Source organism: Mirounga angustirostris, unplaced genomic scaffold (assembly GCF_029215605.1).
Source record: "Mirounga angustirostris isolate CCGP_5_RB_7025 unplaced genomic scaffold, mMirAng1.0.hap1 SCAF_8, whole genome shotgun sequence".
NCBI classification, from domain to species: domain Eukaryota; kingdom Metazoa; phylum Chordata; class Mammalia; order Carnivora; family Phocidae; genus Mirounga; species Mirounga angustirostris.
Window position 1 is genome coordinate 119,697,622 of NW_026991716.1, and position 20,598 is coordinate 119,718,219.

The window sequence follows — 20,598 nt, forward strand, 5'->3', positions numbered from 1 at the left end:
ATGCAAATTATGTCTCAATAAAAAAATACACCATAAAAAAAGGCTAATAGTCTAAAGAGGCCTCATTTTCAAACCCACAAACACAAATACCATTCTCTCTGAAGGCAAGTTCTCCAAAAAACTCAGAAAGCAGTTTTTCCTATTCTCATTCAGCCTAATTAAATGTTTGAAGGATCACGGGAGTGGAAAAGAAAAAAAAATTGTTTTTGAAAGTATCCATACAAGAATGTTGAAGTCAGGTGTCCAGCTGGAGGGAGGATATCAAAAGATATCATAATAATGACCCCAAATCCCCTTTCCTAGTGAACTTATGATGAAACATATTATAGGAGAAAAACAAAACCCCCAGAGTCTAAATGTCATTTTCTTAAAGCTTTGCCATTGTCAATATGCCTAACGTGCATATTTGGAGAGTCTAAGTTTAAAGCACATAAAAATAACCTCATATCCTTTCATGCTGTATATTTCAGCAACGAGTAACTCCCAAAATAAATAGATCAATGGCAACCCCCTCAAAAAAAAAAAAAAAATAGATAAAGCCAACCTAAAATAAAGAGGTCATTTGTATCATTTTCCCCTAAACATCTGAGTAATCTGAGGAAGTTGAAACAATAACCAACCTTCAGTCTCAGAAACAGGTGCAACTCTTCTGCCCACAAAATTACCCTCCTCAATCATTCTAAAGAGAAGTGAGTCTACAAATCAGGATTACTCAAGATCATGTACCAGCCAACCAAGAGGAACACAAGTTCTGCCACAATTTACTTGTTAATAAAACAGAAGCCCCTAACCAGAGAGTAACTGGACTGTTACTATCTTTAATCATCAAGCAAAAAGATAAAAATTTAAAGGAAGATGTACCAAGTTAAAATGCCCAGGCTCCTGAGAATTTCTGCACAGATAACTGAATACTTTCTCTAATGTTTAAGTTACTTAAGACTTGTAAGTTTGGGGCGCCTGGGTGGCTCAGTCATTAAGCGTCTGACTTCGGCTCAGGTCGTGATTCCAGGGTCCTGGGATCGAGCCCCGCATCGGGCTCCCTGCTCCACGGGAAGCCTGCTTCTCCCTCTCCCACTCCCCCTGCTTGTGTTCCTGCTCTCACTCTCTCTCTGTCAAATAAATAAATAAAATCTTAAAAAAAAAAAAAAAAGACTTTTAAGTTTGAAACATTTTATTTTATAGCCAATGATGCATTTGAAAAACTCAAAGTTCTATAAACAACTAGAGGATTTCCATGAAAAAAAAAGGTAGTTTATTTCTGAAATCACATCCTCCAACTTGGGACCCACTTAAAAACCGTGGTGACAAGGCTTAAAGGAAGGAGCTGATCATTTCCCATTCAAGTGCCAAGTCTTAGGAGCAGCCAGGCCCTTTGAAACTCCAGGAATAGCCAGTTATTTCAAGACCCATAGGATTTACAACAATAATGGTCGGAGGAAACCACACCATTTAGGCTCCCTCCGTCTTTTTCCCTGTCCTTAGGAGTTTAAAAATAAGCAATAAAATGATTCTTCACTTTGGCAGACCAATTTGAGGGTGGTGTCTCGCCCTGGTGCATGATAATCACAGAGTTACAAGAGCCACAGAGAACACAGCAAGCCACAGAAATGGAGAAGATCTTTTCTGATCCTCCTCTTTGATTGTGCTAAATAGATCTAAGCCTTTTCCTTCCTTGTTTTTGTTTTACCTCTTCCTCTTTTCCTCCCTCCTCCTTCACTCTCTCCCTGCGTGTCTTTCTCTCCCTCTCTTGCCCTCTCCCTTCTCTGGGTAGCATCAGTAAAGGTAAGTCCCAATCGAAGTCACTACAATTCTGTCGATGTAATGGCTGGCATTTACTTTGTGTTCTATCTTTATTTAATACATCTCTGCAAATTCAGCTATTGATGACAATAAATCTACAGCCCCTCAAGAGGAAAAAAGTTATATGCCAAAAATAGAATACTACGTTTAAAGTTTTAAAATGCACTTCTTTTGGGGCAGATGTGCTTCTGACAGCTCTATTTAGTTATCTACTGTCTCTAAGGACTTCGGTTCATCATACAAAAGAAAGGCGACAGCCCAAGGCCCTTGGGGTTTTCTGTTTGGTTTTTGGTGTGTGGGGGGGAGGGGCAGTTTATTCTGGGATTTTTCCTTCAATTCTTTGAAAGCTAAATGAATTTTTACTTTTGTGAGGGAATAAAAGTGACACCAGAGAGCCTGTTTTCAAGGCTGATGTCCCTCTTCTGCCTTTGCCATCATTAGTAAGTTGCCTATCTTCTGCAGATCTACTTAAGAAAACTTTCTGTGTGCTACAGAGTGAATGAAAAGCTTCCAAAACCCGCTCTGTAAGGTCAGCAAAGGAATCTGTCGCTTGACCTTCACAGAGCCATCAGGAATGTCAAAATTAAAGAAACGAAGGGAAAGGAACAAAATCTCAAAATCACTGAAGAGAGGAGAAAGGAAAGTGAGGACACAGCCTAATTGGGCCACGGTCTGCTAAATGGTCTGGAGCCAACTACCTGGATCCTCGCTTATCTGTCCAACAAGGAAGCTGACAGAGTCCTCTCAGAGGTTCCTCCCGGCCCTAACAGGTTAGTCTTGTTTTGTTAAGGTAACTGCATGGATCCCCTCATAGCTCCAATTTAGAGATTATATATAAATACTTACTAAAATGCTCTTAAATGACACTAAGAGGGGAAACTATATGGTCACTACTTCTAAATAATTGTTAAAGTTGAGTTTTCAAATCAGGTATACACAAAACAGACTTATTTGAAATTTCACTTTATCTGAAAAGAAAGACGTCTTTACAATTATTATCTCTGAGACTTTAAAACCAAAACATAGAATAACTATATTGGGTATCAAAAGCTTTTGTTTTGACATCAGGAGTGAGGATCTTTTATTCATTCTCTAATATTTGGAGAATGAGAGAAAGGATAACAGTGCTTTTTGAAATTGTTAACTTTTCTCTGGGCCTCATTTCTTTAGTCACAGGAACAAAAAATTTTTAACTCTACTTTCAGCTTATTCAAATTGCATCCCCACATTTTTGGAGCTATCCTGTGTACAAATCTAAGTATTCACTGAGCTACTACTATGGGCCTAGGATGCAAAATGGGGACTGCAGCATTTCAAATAGACTATTAAAAGATGATGTTAATTCTGAGTATTGGGATATTAGTAGTTTATTAAGAAATTCATAGGAAATACAGAGAGTCAGATCAGCTTTTTCAGTCACATTTTATGTAACTCCCATATTCAGTGGAGAAGAATTGGTTTCAGTCATAGAAATATGGTCTCATCTTCACCATTTTTTTTCATCTTCACCATTTTTTTTTACTTTTTGAAGCAGATGATGGGAAGATATGAAATTGAATATCTGAGGAGGCAATTTCAACCATATGAAAAACAAGAAAATATATATGGTGTCCAAATACCAGCTGGGATGAAGAGAGGAGAGGGAGAAGAGAACGAGGACATAAACGTTATTAGAGAAAGTGGTTAGTGGTGAAACCCAGCTTAAAAGCAGCAAAGCTACACTTGCTTATTAAGTCAATCAATGCAGTAATCCTACTTGAAAACTCAGAGTGATTTTATAGATGTGTTTAAAACATAATGTTTACAAAAAGAACTGGGATGCCTAAATATAGTCACAATTTCATCACATTAATGCAAACATGTGCTTTATTCAACTGTACTAAGAAGAAAAGCCAACAGAAGATAAACATGTAAAAAACATATTTACATACGACAGTCATGTCCTACTTATCAGGAGATCACTTTTCCGACAAACTCAACCACGCAAAATACGGCCAAAAAGTAAGAAGCCAAAATGGTCTCTGACGAGAGAGCATCACTCACAGGATTATGGCTCAGGAACTCATTACCATCTTTTGAGACCAATCCAGTTGCAATAAACTGGATTGCCCAGACCCTCCACACCAGGTAACAAATGAGAAATAGCAAATCAGAGAGCGGCAAGGACACAGGGCGGGCACAACCACCTGCAGAAAGAGAGCTGACAGCCTTACAGCAAGGGTGGCACAGTCAGGAGGCAGTGGAGACCCACTTCATGCCAAGGCGAAGATCCTTACAAATCTCAAGAGCCACCAGGGCGTCACCAGGTTCTCACAGGCTCAGCTGACTATTCACAGTGACACCAAAACATCAAAACAAGGTTCGACTGTGCTGAGGATTAAGCAGAGCTATCAAACGGTGTCATGGAAAGAGTGTGGGACTACGTCACAAGAAGGGACTCAAATCTAACCAATGCCAGTATTATCTACATGGCTTCAGGCAAGTTACCTAATCTTTCAGGGACTGCTTTCTTGCCACAAAAGGGGATAATGCCATCTGTTCTGCCCATCTCACAGGACTGTCGTAACAGTGGAATAAGGCCATAGCTGTGTGAATACTATGTAAACCATAACCTGCAAACAGACTCTATCTGCAGAGTCTACCATGGAATGATGTTCATAAAAAATATTTTTAATTGTTTTAAAATTCTGAAAGATGAACGAGGCAAGCTTCTGTTATACGAAAATACAAATAAATAAAAGGCATGTTCTTCTAACATTTTATATAAGCTAACATGTAGTCCATATGATCACAATTTAGAAAAGTATCTCTAACCAATTACCGGTTTTTTACAGTAACCTTATGTTTCAAAGAAAATGCAGCTTTCCCTCCGATTCAGACATTGGATGTCTGACAGAGGTAGGCTAGATTCCAACAATTCGAAAGTGAAGTTAAATGGCATCAAATTCTCAACAGATTTTCCTCTAAGGGGGACAGACAGTAGGCCAGTAAGCATAATGACAGAGAAATGTCCAGAATAAGGCAGAAATTCGTCAGACATTGCTATTCATGAGTTTTCCCTTGGGTGGGTTAGCAGGTGTGCGTGTGCGGCCAAGGGCAGGCTCTGTGACACTGAGCTCCATCAGGCAACAAGGCTGACACCGGAAATCATTCAGTCCTGCCTAATTGTTGAGCATTTACTCTTATTCACTGACGTGGTCGTGGGCGAGGGGCACAGAGGTCAACCTAGAAGAGGACTTATTGCAGTGAATGCTTACAAACTCATGATCTTAAGTCAGATCTCAGAGCAGATGATTTCTGGGATGTACCACAAATCCACACTGCATCTCGAGACACCTCAGATATGCGAGACCTTTCTAGCACACTGATAAGACAATGGACTATTCACAGAAACGCCATCATAGTTGTAACATTCACAATGTAAACATTGTGAAGGAGCGACCTGGTACACAAACATATTAAGAACCTACCAAAAGAAGTGACGTCTACTGAAAGCAGCGTTCTGCCAACTGAAGGCTGTGACCTAATAAGAGAGTCATCACTTCAGTAGGTCAGGACTGACATTTTCTGCCTAATAACATAGAATAAAACAAAAGAGAAAACAGCATCACATGGAGTCATGCAATAATGAAATATCTTCGTAAAACTTTTGCTTCATTTTATGTGCGTGTGTGTTCAGTTGACCCTTGAACAACACAGGGATTAAGTGTCCCAACTCCTCCCCCCACTCCCCCAATCCCACACAGTTGAAAATCTTTGTGTAACTTCTGAACTCCCCAATAATTTAACGACTAAATAGCCTACCATTGACTGGAAACCTTACCAATTACATAAAGTCGATTAATACATATTTTGGATGTTATATGTATTATATGCTGTATTCTTATGTTAAAGTAAGCTAGAGAAAAGAAAACATTATTAAGAAAAACATAAGGGAGGGCGCCTGGGTGGCTCAGTTGGTTAAGCGACTGCCTTCGGCTCAGGTCATGATCCTGGAGTCCTGGGATCGAGTCCCGCATCGGGCTCCCTGCTCAGCAGGGAGTCTGCTTCTCCCTCTGACCCTCCTCCCTCTCATACTCTCTGTCTCTCATTCTCTCTCTCTCAAAATAAATAAATAAAATCTTTAAAAAAAAAAAAAAAGAAAAACATAAGGGAGAGAAAATACATTTATAGTACTGTATTGTAATTTATCAGAAAAAAGTCCACATATAAGGGGGCCCATGCAATTCAAACCCATGTTGTTCAAGGGTCAGCTGTATATGCAATGTGTGGAGTATAAACCAATCTAAAGTGTACTTATTACTCCAGACACAGGCAAAACTTTTGAAAGTCACTGACTTAAAAAGTCAACTCTAATTAAACTTTTCTGGCACTGAAAAACTCAAGACATTCACACTACAGTTCCACTAAGATTCTTTACTCCATCCCAAAGAAGCATTTGTTATAGAACAACCTAGCTCAACTTGCTCAGAAATTAGAGGAAATTTTACTAACTGGATTTTTGTTCCAACCTTTATTAGTTGGATTTGACATATAACCTTCAAGCTGATTTCTAAAATCAGCTATGGAACTTTTCCATGGTTCCAGGGACATAAGCACACAGATCAAGTGGATAAACTAACACATACCCTAGTGTGTGGGACATAACCAAGGTCTGATGATCCGAAGGAATGCTGATGGAGAAAAATCCCAACCTTGCCAGCTTCAGAAAACATCAGTAGCACACAAGAATGCCCCAAATGCAACAAGGTGTCTCAAAAAAGGCTTACAAATCAAACAGACGTGGGATCTTTAGGACAGAACGACATGCAGGCATTCATACTTAAGGAAAAATAATTGGATAGCCAGCAAAAAAGAAAAATAATTAAAAGATCTTTTTGTAGGAATAGAGTGTGTTGACTAACTCTGCAATAAAATTAAGGTAAAAATCAAAGTTCTTTTTCCAGGAAGTCAAAGCACTCTATGTACTTTCTGTTGGTGAAAAGACTGTGTAAATAAATAACTACCGGTCAAGATGACCACAGCAACCAGGCCAACACCAGCCACAACCACCCACCAAGATAAATTCACAAACTGTCTTTTGTATGCTTTGTAAAAGAATCACCAACCGGTCAAGACTGAAGCAGTACACACCTGTGTTCAGGTAGGAATTCTGGTTTATCTCAAAATGTAATCCAGAAACATCCGACACCCAGTTTCTACTTCAGCTGAGGCGTTTCCAGTTACAGAGTAAAAGAGAACCTTCAGAAATAGGGGCCAGGGAACTGTACCAACAATAAAATATATTCTCACTCTCTTTTAAAGTTTACTGAAAAGAAAAAAAAAATCAAGTGATACGGTTTATTGAAATCTCAACTGCTGGTGGCTTTTACTTATAAATGGGTTTTTTTTTCTTAGAGAAGGATAAACATATATTGAACCCAATCGGATAATTTACATGTGCCACTAAAATTATTTTAACCAATGAACAGATGAGCCTTTATCCTTGTCCCACACCTTTTCAACCATGTATAGAAACTTCATTAAGCTAGGTCTTGAAAACAAACAACCCCAAAATATTACAAGTGTACAATTAGTTGTGCAAACAGCATATTCAGAAACTTGACCAAGTCCCGGGAGACTGCCATCACTTTACTGATTTAGAAGATGGGATCAGAAAACTGTTAGTAGAGGGGAGGCAGCCTGGAGGAGTACGGAGACTCGTTAGCTTTTCTCTCCTTATAACCTATCCCAGCTCCTGCCCTCCTCCAATCTACTGCCACCTTCTCCCATTATCTTCCACTCATTACCCGTCCCCAACACACATTTTCAAAAGTAGGAGGGCATGAAAATGACAGAGTGGAGTCACTCTTTGTCCCCCAGCCTTAATGAGTGCCCGCTCTAAGGAAAGCCCTATGTGCGGTGTCACTCCAGGTTCCTCACAATTCAAGCCATTTTGTCTTTGAATCTGAGAGAGCCTCACTCCTCTAATGTGGCTTTCTCAAGACACTGCTCTATATCAGGTCTACCAGGCAATAGGAGCTCTCAAAACACAGGAATCGGTAAGACAAACCCAGATCGTGAGAATGAGTCTAGGAAAGGGAAGTACTGGCCAGAAGAGCGGGGGAGGGGGGGGACGGGGGACGGAATGGGACAGCACTAGCTGGGAGCTGATTTTTCTGAAAAGCTCCCCCCCAGGGAGACCGTCTCAGACACCTGATAGGCAAGTGCCTACCATGTACCATACATATTTAAACAGCCAAAATGTTACGTATCCAGCAGGGTGATGGGTTCTGGCAAGAACTAAGTAAATAATCACTGGCTTAATGTCTCTGTAACTAGTCAGTCATCAAATGTCAGCTATAAAATGACAGAGAACAATCTGTGATGCCAAATTCAGTAGTACAGAAAAGAGAGGTTCACTAGGGCTGAAGAGGGACAGACCCCAGAGACATCACGGCAACCAGCTTACCCCCCACCCCCCGGCCAGCCTCACATAAAGCTCCGTATATGGACAATATGTATGCTGATTATATGTAAGTTTTCCAATCACATTTACTAAGACAGTGATCACCATAAATATCATCTTTAATTAGGGAGGTTAGAAATACAATGTGAAGACTACCCACATTTCATAAAGCTAGAAAACATAACCATGCCTGTGAAAATCCCAGATGCTGTGCGACACTAACAAGTAACTATTAAATCCTACAACTTCCCTTAAGAAAGAAAGCCTCACATGAAAATCTGTAGTGCCATAACTGCTTTTCCTCATGTACCTGTATAATTGCTTTCACCAGCACTTTGTCGCTTCTCAGCTTCTAAGACCCTTAAGGTGATCAGGCTCGGGTCCAGGTTCTAGTTCCTATGCTCCAATCCATTCTGTGGGCCATAACCAAGCAGTTTCCCCTTAACATTGCCTTGACCATGTGTTCACACAAGAAATACCTACTCAACTATCTTGCAAAGTGCAAGACACTGGATAAGACAGACTAGAGTTCAAAGAGCTTCAAATTCAGGTAAAGTATGAAGCACATGCCCAAAGAATCTCAAAGCAGAGCATGTGCCCTTGAAGCAGAAGATATTGCGTCTAAGACCCCAAGATGCTATCAACGTCCTTGCTCTTTCTGAAGATAGACACTTGGTTCCCAGTCTCACCACATCTAAGTTTCTTTACCCAGTTTTCAGTTCTCCCTAATGACCCTTCCTTGCTATCAAACTATTATTTTTATTGAATACTTAAGTATCCAGGCAATATTTATTAAATGAGTTCATTCACTTAATGTGTTATTAATAGTGTCTAGCCATGGCAAGCCCTCATTAAATGTTAGCTATTGTTAATACTTACGGGCAGCTGGACTGATTTAGACACAACTTTCAATTTAGTATTTTAATCATTTCAGGATTTGACATTAAAACCGTGGTATATATTGCTTGAAGAATTATGTAAAGGAGATGGCAGCTTCCAGTTGGGTTGCCTAGATTATACAAATACTCTAAAAGCACTTATTTCTAAACTGAAAATTCTACAGAATAGTATATTCTGTACCAGGATAAAGACATCTTTTGACTTGATTGACTATCAGTAGTGAAGAGATTGCCAATCCCTCAGACGGTACCATTAGATACAACCAGACCCAATCGGTAAGCTGATACAGTATCTATAAACATACACTCATTTATTCAAGAAGTAAGCTGCACCTGCTACCCATATGTGTGACGAATTGATATTATCCTATTTTATCGAAATGAAAACTAGAGTTTAAACAGATGATGTGACTTGCTCCAGGCCACATTATTAGCAAGTGACAGAAGCAAAACATCAGATTTCCTGACCTTGACCTAGTGCTCCTTGTGTCATTCATTCTCTCTTTCAACTAAAATTTATTGAATACCTACTATGTGCCAGGCTTGGGGAAACATTGGTTACCAAAACATACCCCCCCCCCCAAAAAAAAATCTCTCCTGTCTTAGAGGTTAAATTCTAGTTTTAGGAGACAGTACTGAAAATAAATACAGTTGACCCCTGAGCAACAGGAGTTTGAACTGTGCAGGTCCATTTAAATGTGGATTCTTTTCAATAAATACAGTACTATAAATGTATTTTCTCTTCCTTATGATTTTCTTATGATTTTCTTTTCTTTCGCTTACTTTACTGTAAGAATACAGTATGTGATACATGTAATATACAAAATATGTCAATCAACTCTTTATCTTAGAGGTAAGGCTTCTGGTCAAAAATAGGCTATGAGTAGCTAAGTTTGGAGGGAGTCAAAAGTTATACGGGGATTTTTGACTGCACAGGGGTCAGCACCCCTCACCCTTGTCTTGTTCAAGGGTCAACTGTACGTAAAGTATATAGTATATCAGATGGTGGTAAGTGCTTTGGAGAAAAACAGAGATGGGAATAGAAAGGTTAGGATGAGGGTCAGAGGTGACATAGGGTCACTCATGACTTCTGAGCAAAGAGCTGAAAGAGGAGAGGGAGGGAACAGTGTGCATAGCTGGGATTCTGGGTGGAGGGGACGGTCAAGTCGCAGGGCACGTTCTAAACAGCAAGGGGCCTGGTGTGACTTAGAGGACAGTGAGGGGAAAGCGCAGGTGATGCAGCTGGGGATGCAGATGGTGTAGGACCGTACAGCACACTGTAAAGACTAGTTATCAAGCTGCCTGAGAAGGAAAGCCACTGAAGGGTTTTAAGCAGTGAAGTTAACATGACATGACTTAACATTTGATGTTCTGCAAGATCACTGAGGCTTCTCGGGCAAGATTAGCCTTACTTGGGGTGGGGGGAGGCCGGAGGCGGGGAGAGCAAGGGTGGAAGCGGGAAAGCGGTGGAGAAGACCGCAGGAGCACCCTGCTGCCTCGCCTTACCAGACATGGCATCATCCCCTCTCATACCTCCTCTCTGTGTCCTAAGCCAGCTTCCCGAATGGCCCAAACCGTCGTGATCAAACGTTTCTTCGAAGCATTTGATCCACACACAGTGTGAGTGAGCAACAGGAAACAGCAGACTGCCACCAAAATTATGTTGCCACACAGGGAACGCTTTCTTTTGCTACCCTCAAAAAACTTCAGGGTTGGGAGCCCTTGTGAGGTGACATTCGTCAGTACACTGGACAAAGGAAGCACACCATGCTACCGGTACCCCACCCTCGTTTGGCATGGTGGCCTCTGCAAACAGCACTATTAACAGGGTCCCAGGTGAGTTATGGTCACCCAGTCAGCAACCATTTATTGAGCACTTAGCCTTGGGAATAAAGAAGATAGTAAGTAAGACCTGGTCTCTGTCCTAAAAAAGTTCACAGTCTAGCTGAAGACACAGACACATAAAATATAAATAAAAATATAAATATCATCCAGCATAATTACCAAGGTCTGTAGAAGGTGGAGAAATAACATAGAGAAAGGAGCATCAGCTCTGCCCCTGGAGGATTAGGGAAGGCTTCACAGAGCTCTAAAGAAAGCAGAGGACGAGCAGAAAGCCAGCAGGCAGAGGCGAGGACTGGAGCCTGGTGGCACAGGGCATGGGAGATACACTGTGGCATGGTGAAGGAGCATTGCATCCATTTGCTACTTGGGGAGTTAAAAAGGGCAGGGGATGGGGAGGGTCAGAGGGGCAGGGTCTATGCTGCTTTAAGTGAGATAGGCTTCATTTTTTAGGCAATGGGGAGCTACACGAGAGTGACTCTATTATATTTGCGTTTGGGGAAGATGACTCTAATTACAGTGTAGACTCAAGGATGGCTCAAAGGAAGACAAGAGTAAAGGTAACAAGAAAGAGTAGATGACCACTCAGAAGACCACTCAGAAGGCCAGGTAAGAGCAGAGGAAGGCCTGAACGACAGCTTGAATGGATAGGAAGGTGCAGACGCAATACAGACGCGATAGACCTGGAGGAGATAAAACTGATAAGGCTGGGGTTAACTGAAGGATTTCAGAGGCAATAGTGTCATTAAAAAAACCTTTATTTAAAACTTTGATAGAAAATATTATGGTTAAACCAAAAACCCTTGAAATTACATAGAAATAAAACACATTCTACAACAATTGCAAGAGACTTATAAAAATTAACCCTAATTAATGTGCAGGGTCTTTTGAAATTATTTTAAAAAAAAAACTGTTTGAAAAGGACAATCTCAAAAAAAGTTTTCAAAACTGAGCAAAGACATTTCCATGAAGAACATAGATTACTAACTTCTAAATGAATGCTCTGACAATAAGTTACTTCTTTTAATACTCTATTTCTAGTAATCTAAGTGTCTAATCCTCCAATAAATCCACAAACTTTTTAAGACAAGTAAGTAAAGGAAGGATATGAGATAAAAACATCATTTCAATGGAACTTCATCAATTTAATAACAAATAAGATCATTTTGCAATAAAACAAAGCAGTGAAACAACAGAGATTCCCATCTTCAAAGGGAAAAAATAATCAAAGGTCAATGAAGGGCAGTTTCAATGAACCAGATAAAATATTAAGTGGCACTCACTGTTTGTCTCTTTCACAGAATGTCAGCTTCGGTAGAAAGTAAGAAGGAAACATTACATTCACTGCACCGAGAATATTCTCATCCCTTTTATTAAGACTCCAAGATAAACTCCACTTGGCTCTTTTGCCAATGTACATGGTGACCCTCCAAATAAATATTACTTATTTATCTAGTTTTACTCTCAAATTCAGGGGGCTACTTTAGCAATATTTGCCACTACTTTTTAGGTTTCTTTAATGCCATGAAGAAAATACCCTTAAATCCCAACATTCTAAAGATTTTGTGATCAGAAATAAATCACAGCTATATTCATGGGAACGGGATCTCGACCTTGCAGCTTTTGGTCTTTCATGCCATTTTTTTCCTCTGTTGTAATATCTGAAATCATTGCTAATCTAATTCTGCCCAAGGATCCTGTTTTCTGCAACTATTTTATTAGGGAGGACACTGGGATGAAATTACTTGAAATATAGCCAACTCCCACACTCAACAATTGATTATCTAGTGTATGGATTATTCATTATCCTTAATGCCTAGTAAGGCCATTCATTCTCTGGTCATTTTTTTGTATTTCCTGGGATAGAAAGGAACTGAAATTCAAATGATTCAAATTTGGTAATGTTATTAGCACATATGATAAAAGTTCTGAAGAAGAGAATGAAAGTATTGTTTAAATCGAGGCTTTGCATGTCAATTACCCTCTCTATGCGCCGACCTGCCAATACCAGGATCATCAATCACGCCTCTGCCCAGCTGAACAGAGCAGGAGATACAACAAAACATGCTCTGCTCAATGACAGGCTACCCCATTATTATTCCACCTCTTTTGGTTTTATTTGACAAGAGAAGGGTAAGTGAGCAAGATGGGGGCGCACAGAATAAATACTAGTCATTAGTTTCCCTTGAGAACCTTCCACAGTGCTGGAAACAAAGCAGGAGCTCATTAAATGTTGTGCAAATCAGTGCTAACAGCCAGACGACCATGCAAAACATGAAAATGCTCAAGATAAAGTTTCTTTATCTGGACCTTCTCATTTAAGACATTCATTTCACACTTTTCACAATTATCCTGCATTTTCCCTATAATTCCCCCTTAGATGTCCTATCTGCTTCTCCATTTAAGTATGAACTCCATGAGTTCCCAGCCTGTTTGCTATATTCCTTTGGGCACACAGTACTAAAAATTCCTTCAATAAATGGTCTCACAACTCCATGTGAAAAGCTACATACTGTCTCACCTACAACTGACTTCTACTTTTTAACTACATAGGCAGCTAATAAAACAATTCATGGTTCACTAAATATATACTCAAGAGGATACTGATTCACACCCTTGATTTTTATGGCTAATTAAGTCAAAACATCATTTGCTATTATAATGGGTCATATCCCACTAAGAATATAAGAACTGATAATTGCTATTAGTTAATTTGTTTTTACCTTCCTCAGTACAAATGTCAATAGTTTTGAAGTTTTGAAACTTGCTAGGTGCTGGAACAAAAGGAAACATGCAGGTGCTTACTTGTGATTGATTTGGACATGCCAGTATGTATCTTCTAGTTACTTTTTAGGCTCAGGAAAAGTAGTCTAATTGGAAAGATGCTATTAATAGCATCTTATCTTATAAAAACATTCTCCAAAGAGTTTTCAAGCACTGTAGTTTTATCCTTATAGTTTCTTGAGTATATGTGACAACATTAAACTGCAAGCCTGTAGGTTGTGTCCTGATAGGTATCCATACAGGTAACTACTTAAAAACTTCATTTGGATGGTCCTAACAAGCAATCCAGCATGGAGATTCACTATCAAAAGAGCTTCTAAGAACTGTTTTATAAAATGAGCATGCATACAACATACTATCCACAGGACAGTAAGGATTCAGTGGGCCAACTGCGCAAAGCAATGTGACAGGGAGGCGGTGGGCAGGGAGCAGGCAAACACTCTGGCCTTGCAGCAACTGCTGGATGGAAGGGAGAAAGGCATAAGGCTGCAGAACTGGACCCCCCCGCAGCCAGAGATCCCATGAGGGGGGGAGGGAGGACACAGGATACAACCCTGAAGCAAGGTTGACTTGTTAAGCTACACTGCCCTACTTCTAGCTCTCACTGTTTGTGGTGGTGTATGGGGGGGGGGGGGGGAGAAGGGAGGTGGGACAGCAGGTTTCTAGAAACCTGTGTAGATCAAAAAATGTTACTATAAGGTAGGGGAGTTGGAGAGCAGGCTGAAAGGAAAGTAGGTGGTCTCGAATGTATGTGGTTTGGGCAGGCAGCTCTGAAGTAAAAGAAAGATGCTATGCACTTCCCATCAGATGGATATGTCTTCAGTGCACGTTTATTTGCAACCAAATCTTAACATGGCCATTTGGCATTCTTAGTGCTGACTGATAATCCCTGCTAGACTTTCAGCTTATTTGATACTCATCCTAAGAAAAAAAAACTCCAATCTTGCATAATTTTTGTGAAAGATTGATCCTCTTTTGATCTGGAAGTATAAACAAATGTCACTCCTGTATTTCTCCAAAGGGAAGAACTACTTGAAATAAAGATCAACTGTCAATGACATACCCCTGGGACAGTATGTCAAAGTTGGGAGCCAGTTTTCTTTTGTAAGTCAAATGTGAAAATTTTGATCTACAGGCAGCTTTTTAAGGATTTCCCCCTAGCTCCCTATGACAAAAATGGCAATGTTACCCATAGCCAATTATTTCGAAGAACCATATAAATTTACACACTGTATGTTGCTTCCATTTCTCTTCATGGGGCTACTGTATCCCCTATTACATTAAGGGATAAAGGGCATAATCTTTTGTATTGTTGCATAAACAAGTCCTCCCTCCCTTTACAAGTCACCCCTCCTCTCTACAATAACCTCATTATTCTTCACAAGTCAAGTGTACAGTATTTGCTTCATTTCCCAACTAAAACTAACACATGCACATTCACAGTCTCTTTCCCTTTAATGTTAATTTAGATGGAGCATCTATGATAGAAATCCTAAAGCCACGTGCTCACTTGTATATAGTGTTTAATGGAAACCTGACAGCGGTTGACCTAAAACAAAACAAGTCATAAAAGAACAACCTTTGGCAAAGGCCAACGGAATCAAAACTACACCCTCTGACGACCCCAGCACTACTGTATCCGCCCTTCAAACATTTTTGCCTCAAACATTACAACCCACCCACTGGGGCACCGGGTGGCTCAGTCAGTTAAGTGTCTGCCTTCAGCTCGGGTCATTGATCCCGGGGTTCTGGGAATGAGCCCCGCATCAGGCTCACTGCTCCATGGGGAGCCTACTTCTCCCTCTCCCACTCCCCCTGCTTGTGTTCCCTCTCTCGCTGTGTCTCTCTCTTTCAAATAAATAAATAAAATCTTAAAAAAAAAACAAAAAAAACATTACAACCCACCCATTGACCAAAACCGCAAGTTATTCCTGATTTAGAAGAGCAAAGTTCGTGGACTTACTAAACCGTACAACTCCAGCCAGAAAGCATGATGCCTCTTCTCTGCGTGGCAATTACACCACATCTGAACTAAAAACCTGCATCTTTAAGCTCAGTGTCAGTGGACCACTGTTGAGCCCCTTCCTGACATAATAAACAATTGACATCTTCCGAGAGCATTAACTAGTCCCTCTTGTGCCACAGTTTAACAGAGAAGATCAAACTGTTTAAAACATGTTATCCGTGAGGAAGAGTTGCGTTAAATTCTCAGTCTGTGGACTAGAAACACTGTACCCATCAGCACATATTTAACTTAGTTTATTCTCTCAGGATTCGGAGGTTTTGTTTCCCAAAAGAAGGGAAAGAACAGGTCACTGAAAGATTCTAGCAAGGTCTCTTTTGGCACGGGAAGAATGTGATAAACAGGGAAAACACAATCACGCGGAATGTCTGGACTAGGTTCCTTTGTAATACTTAAATAGCACTCCCCTACCAGGCTTTGCCACAGCACTGAATGGGGAAACCATTTTAGAGCTTAACAGTGCAGTCTCTACAGTAAACATTCTAAGAGGGAGAACTCAGAAATTCTAAATATAAAATCGGGGTGTGTTAAGAAATATTGAAATATTTTCCTCTCTCCTACCAGGACTGATATTTTTCTTCACCCTGAGAAGGGCAAAACATGCTAACCCCGAGCACAGAGACCACAGAGACAGACGCTGGTCTGAAAAGGAACTTGAAAGAAATCCAAAAACTCCTTCTGACCACACTATCAAGGGCAAGCCCTTCGTGTGTTCCTGTTCCTTGATGTCATTCTAACACCTGTTTAATGCAAGTGTCTGTGTCCCTCATCAATCTTCTTAAAGAAAGACGCAAGAAGACTATTCATGATTCCCAAAGTTTTCTCAGTGTACTGTTTCACTAAAGAGCTCCATGTCCCAACTTCAAATTGTAAGAGAAGACTCCTTCTGTGAGGGAAGTTTACCATTGAACTTTTCACAAAGTCACCTGAGTGTGCGGATCTGTTGAGGGTAAAGGGTGCTGAGGACAACTAACAGCTATGTTATCCTTCTTAGAAGGATACAATCTCAAGCTGAATCTAGTTGGAAGAGCGCTTTTATTTTAGACATGTAAACAAATGAACAACACCAAATTCCAATACAAAAACAAACAAAAAACTCCTAACGGGGCCAAAAAAAAAAAAAAATCATAAAGGGAATCAGTGATAAAACGAATTCTACATCGCAAACTTCTAAGAATTTTTAAATAAAAACAAAAAAATCAAGTCACCTTTTCTGGGCTGGGTTCTGTAATTCCAGTTTTCATCATCTGCTTCCACCTGCTGCCCACAAACCGAGAGCTCTCCATCACTGCGAAACAGCCTCTTTGTCTGCCTGGACAAGGAGGAGAAATTTATCCAACTCACAGCACGTGAGAGAGACCCTGAATTTGACTTGAGTCTGAAAGAGCCTTCCTTTTTCATCTTCTTTCACACCAACATCGACTACAGACAAAGGACAGCCCAGCAAACAAGAAGCTCAGCTTTACAATCAGTCCATGTCCTTTAACGAACCTGCTCCTTCCCACTTATTCAGACAATGTTGAGAGTCAGGCACGGCATTATGCAGAAAGACTGCTTCTGTGTCACCCAATTACAAAGAAAAGGAAAACGAAGGGTTAGGAAACAAAAATAAAATAGAATAAAATAATTTTTTTTTTTTTTTTTTATCCTAGCCACATTGTGGCACTTGGTTTGGTGTAATTTTAAAAAAATGAAGCAGGGTGTTCATTTCAGGAACACCTGTCAGGACTTGGAGAAGAACAGAACCAAGGCACTCCGACTCTTTGGTGTGTGCCTAGCATCCCATACTGTAATCCTGCTCCTGGCCCAAGCATCCTTCCCCTCGCGGGCAGAGAGCAGCCAGCCGCCCGTCTGCTGCAGACACACGGAAGCAACTCCTCAGGCTGGAGAAAGAGGTTCGCCGTCAACCCGGGAGCCCCCGTGTAAACTTCACCCACACAGGTGACTCGGGGGAAATCAAAGAGTTCAGCTCCCTTGTCGTAGCACAGCAAAGAATCATAAAGCGCCCGCTTGCCCTCTTTTCCCGTCTGGGAACCACTCGGGATCCACAGGACTCCACAAACAATAAAACAGGCTGCGTGGCTATTGCCTGGATTACAGGGTAAGCGCTCCGGGGAAAGGCATAGGCTCTCCCCACACGAAGGCAGCTCATTGGAGACAGAAAACCCCGCCTCCTCTCCACAGGCAATACTTCTGCGGCAGCTCAAACTTCTGAACTCCAGCTAAGCTGGGAAGTGCGAGTCTGTGCAGAATAGAGACTTCTGGAAATCAAAAAAAAAAGAATTTGATTATTAATCATCAGAGCACACTTCTGAAAGTAGGATTCTAAAAAAAGAGAGAGAGAGAGAGAAGGAAGTTTAAAAGAGCATATAGTTTTAGAAACATTGAGCATTCCTTGATTGATCTAGGGATGTCATCATCTAAGAAAAGGTACTTCCGAAGAGAAACTGACTCAGCTATTCCTTCACTCCCAGCTTTTGGTGAAGATGAAATGCAGCCATTCTCGCACCTGCTGTCATCTCTCCTGTCTTCCACCAGCAGCCAGAGTTTGGGGTGGGGCGGAGGACCCTCCTCTGCCTCCCCCGCGGGCAGCGCCTATGGGTCATTCCTCTCCAGCTTGGAAGGATCATCCTATCGTGGAGAACCATCATCTGAGAGCTAATGTTAGCCGCAGTTAGCTGCAGGGTCCAGCCCCGAGACTCCTAAAACCATTAATCGTGACATGCAAAACATCTAGAGCCACATGCTGGAATGCACTGGGTGCAGCATTTCACCCAAGGCCAACATAATTCCATGGTCCTGAGGGCGTTAAAAGTCCCTGTAACTTTCCATCACAGAGACTTGCGTCTGGCATCCCCTCCCCAAAGTGTTATTCAGATAAGGCTAACAAGCAATGAGTAGAGAACTGGGCCCATCTCACTCTACTCAGCAGTGAGCAAACACACTAAAACTAACACAGTGCGGGCGCCTGGGTGGCTCAGTTGGTAAGCGACTGCCTTCGGCTCAGGTCATGATCCTGAAGTCCCAGGATCGAGTCCCACATCCGGCTCCCTGCTCGGCGGGGAGTCTGCTTCTCCCTCTGACCCTCCCCCCCCCCTCATGCTCTCTCTCTCTCATTCTCTCTCCTCTCTCAAATAAATAAATAAAATCTTTGAAAAAAAAAAAAAACTAACACAGTGCAACAGAAAATAAACTTTGATTAAAAATTATAAAAGAGGGATTTTGCATCATACATCTGCCACCGGTCACTGAGATTTTAAGGAAAAGTCTCTAAAAGTTTACAAGGACGGAGACCTTTGTAGAAGAAAATCACAGAGCTGCTGCAAAATATTCCTCAGATGGACAGCTCACACTACCTCGGAAACCATGACACAGAACAGGCACCGAGGACTAAGGGCGAAGCTAAAGTAGCCTAGGGAAAACAGAGACTCAGTTGAAAGCTAAAAGGGTCCTCAAGAGCTCCTGCAGTTTAAACACCTCAATTCACAGATGAAGAAATTCAGGCCCAGAGAAGGCATAGGACATACCCAGTATCACCCGGAGGAGTCAGGAATGGGACCAGGTCATGTCAGACACCGCTGGGTTCAAAGTTTTGCCACTTACTGGGGGTGCCAGCTACATCACCAAGCACTCTGAGCTATGGAATGATAAACTGGAATGATACCTCTACTTTGATCACTTCCATAAATGCAAAAATAACATAATTATGCAGAGCACCAGTGCCTGTAAAAGTTCAAACATCAAATATTCTTCCTTTTTTTCCCCCAAATATTCTTTGAGTCAAAGACACTTTTGAGAATCTCAAAAGGTAAAATAAAAAGTTAAAAAAAAAAAAAGGACCATTGTGCCAGAAAAAATAAAAACATCCTGAATCCTGCCTTCCATTTCAGAGGTTCATGGAAACCCCTGACATCCACGTATGCATTCTCTAAAGATCTAGGGACCTCCCTGAAAAAGAATACCATTGTTCCCTCCCTGATGTCTCCATCCTACAGCTAGATTTTTAATGTAGGAATACCTAAGCTCTGAAATAAACCTTGCACTGTTCTTTGCATGCAGGGAGTACTGCTGAATGCTTTTCCAACCCAGCCTCCTTGGAATGTACGCACCTATATATACAATAGCAGAGACAAATAGGTGTCATCAGTAACCAATGTGTTTCCCTCCAGTGCTTTCTGTCCTTACACACATCTGAGAGCAAGCCCATGAGAGGGGCTGCAGAAACATCCACTGCCAAGCAGCCAAGAAAGCTAACTGGTCCATTCAGGGACTAGACTCACGACTCTCCTTCAAAGTAAGTACACACTTATGCTAGACTCGCAACTTAATGTATCTCCCATTATTCACAAGACCTATGGATATGTCAGCACAATAACGAATTCTCTACTGCCTAGCTATTCCACATTTCTGTCATATTGGCCCTTGATTATTAACATCTTCCTTTATGTAAAAGAAGGTCAAATAAATTAACTACCTTTACAACAGGATCAGAGTTCCTCTATAGCCAAGTTAGAACATAACGGTTTAAATTAGCTTCGGGGGAAACATTTAGATTTTCACTATCTATGTTAGGTATGTACTCCCATTCCCTTAGAAAATCATAAGTGGGCTGCTTGAAAAGCTATTACATGCATTCAAACTGTATTTGTTTAGCAACTACAATGAACCACGCATTTTAATCATCCGGATCCCAGAGCCACACACAAATCTACTGCTCCAGGCGGCAGGGTCAAGGTTACTCTGCACCGGGCACTTCATGTAGATCCCTGCTGATCTTCACAGTAACCCTGCCATGGAAAAAT

At 41.1% G+C, this 20,598-nt stretch overlaps 1 protein-coding gene across 4 annotated transcripts in view; it reads right to left on the minus strand.

Annotated features, from left to right (window-relative positions):
• The window catches only part of NHSL1 (NHS like 1), a 231,404-nt gene that overhangs the window by 108,892 nt on the left and 101,914 nt on the right, over positions 1-20,598 (minus strand). For 2 of the 4 annotated variants that reach the window (XM_064598157.1, XM_064598155.1), the window contains exon 1: positions 17,005-18,808. The exons of the other annotated variants lie outside the window; for them this stretch is intronic. In XM_064598157.1, coding sequence (XP_064454227.1) covers positions 17,005-17,197 — 193 coding nt within the window. In that variant the 5' untranslated portion in view covers positions 17,198-18,808. Of the gene's footprint in view, positions 1-17,004; positions 18,809-20,598 lie in introns of those variants that run through there. 4 annotated transcript variants of the gene reach the window in all.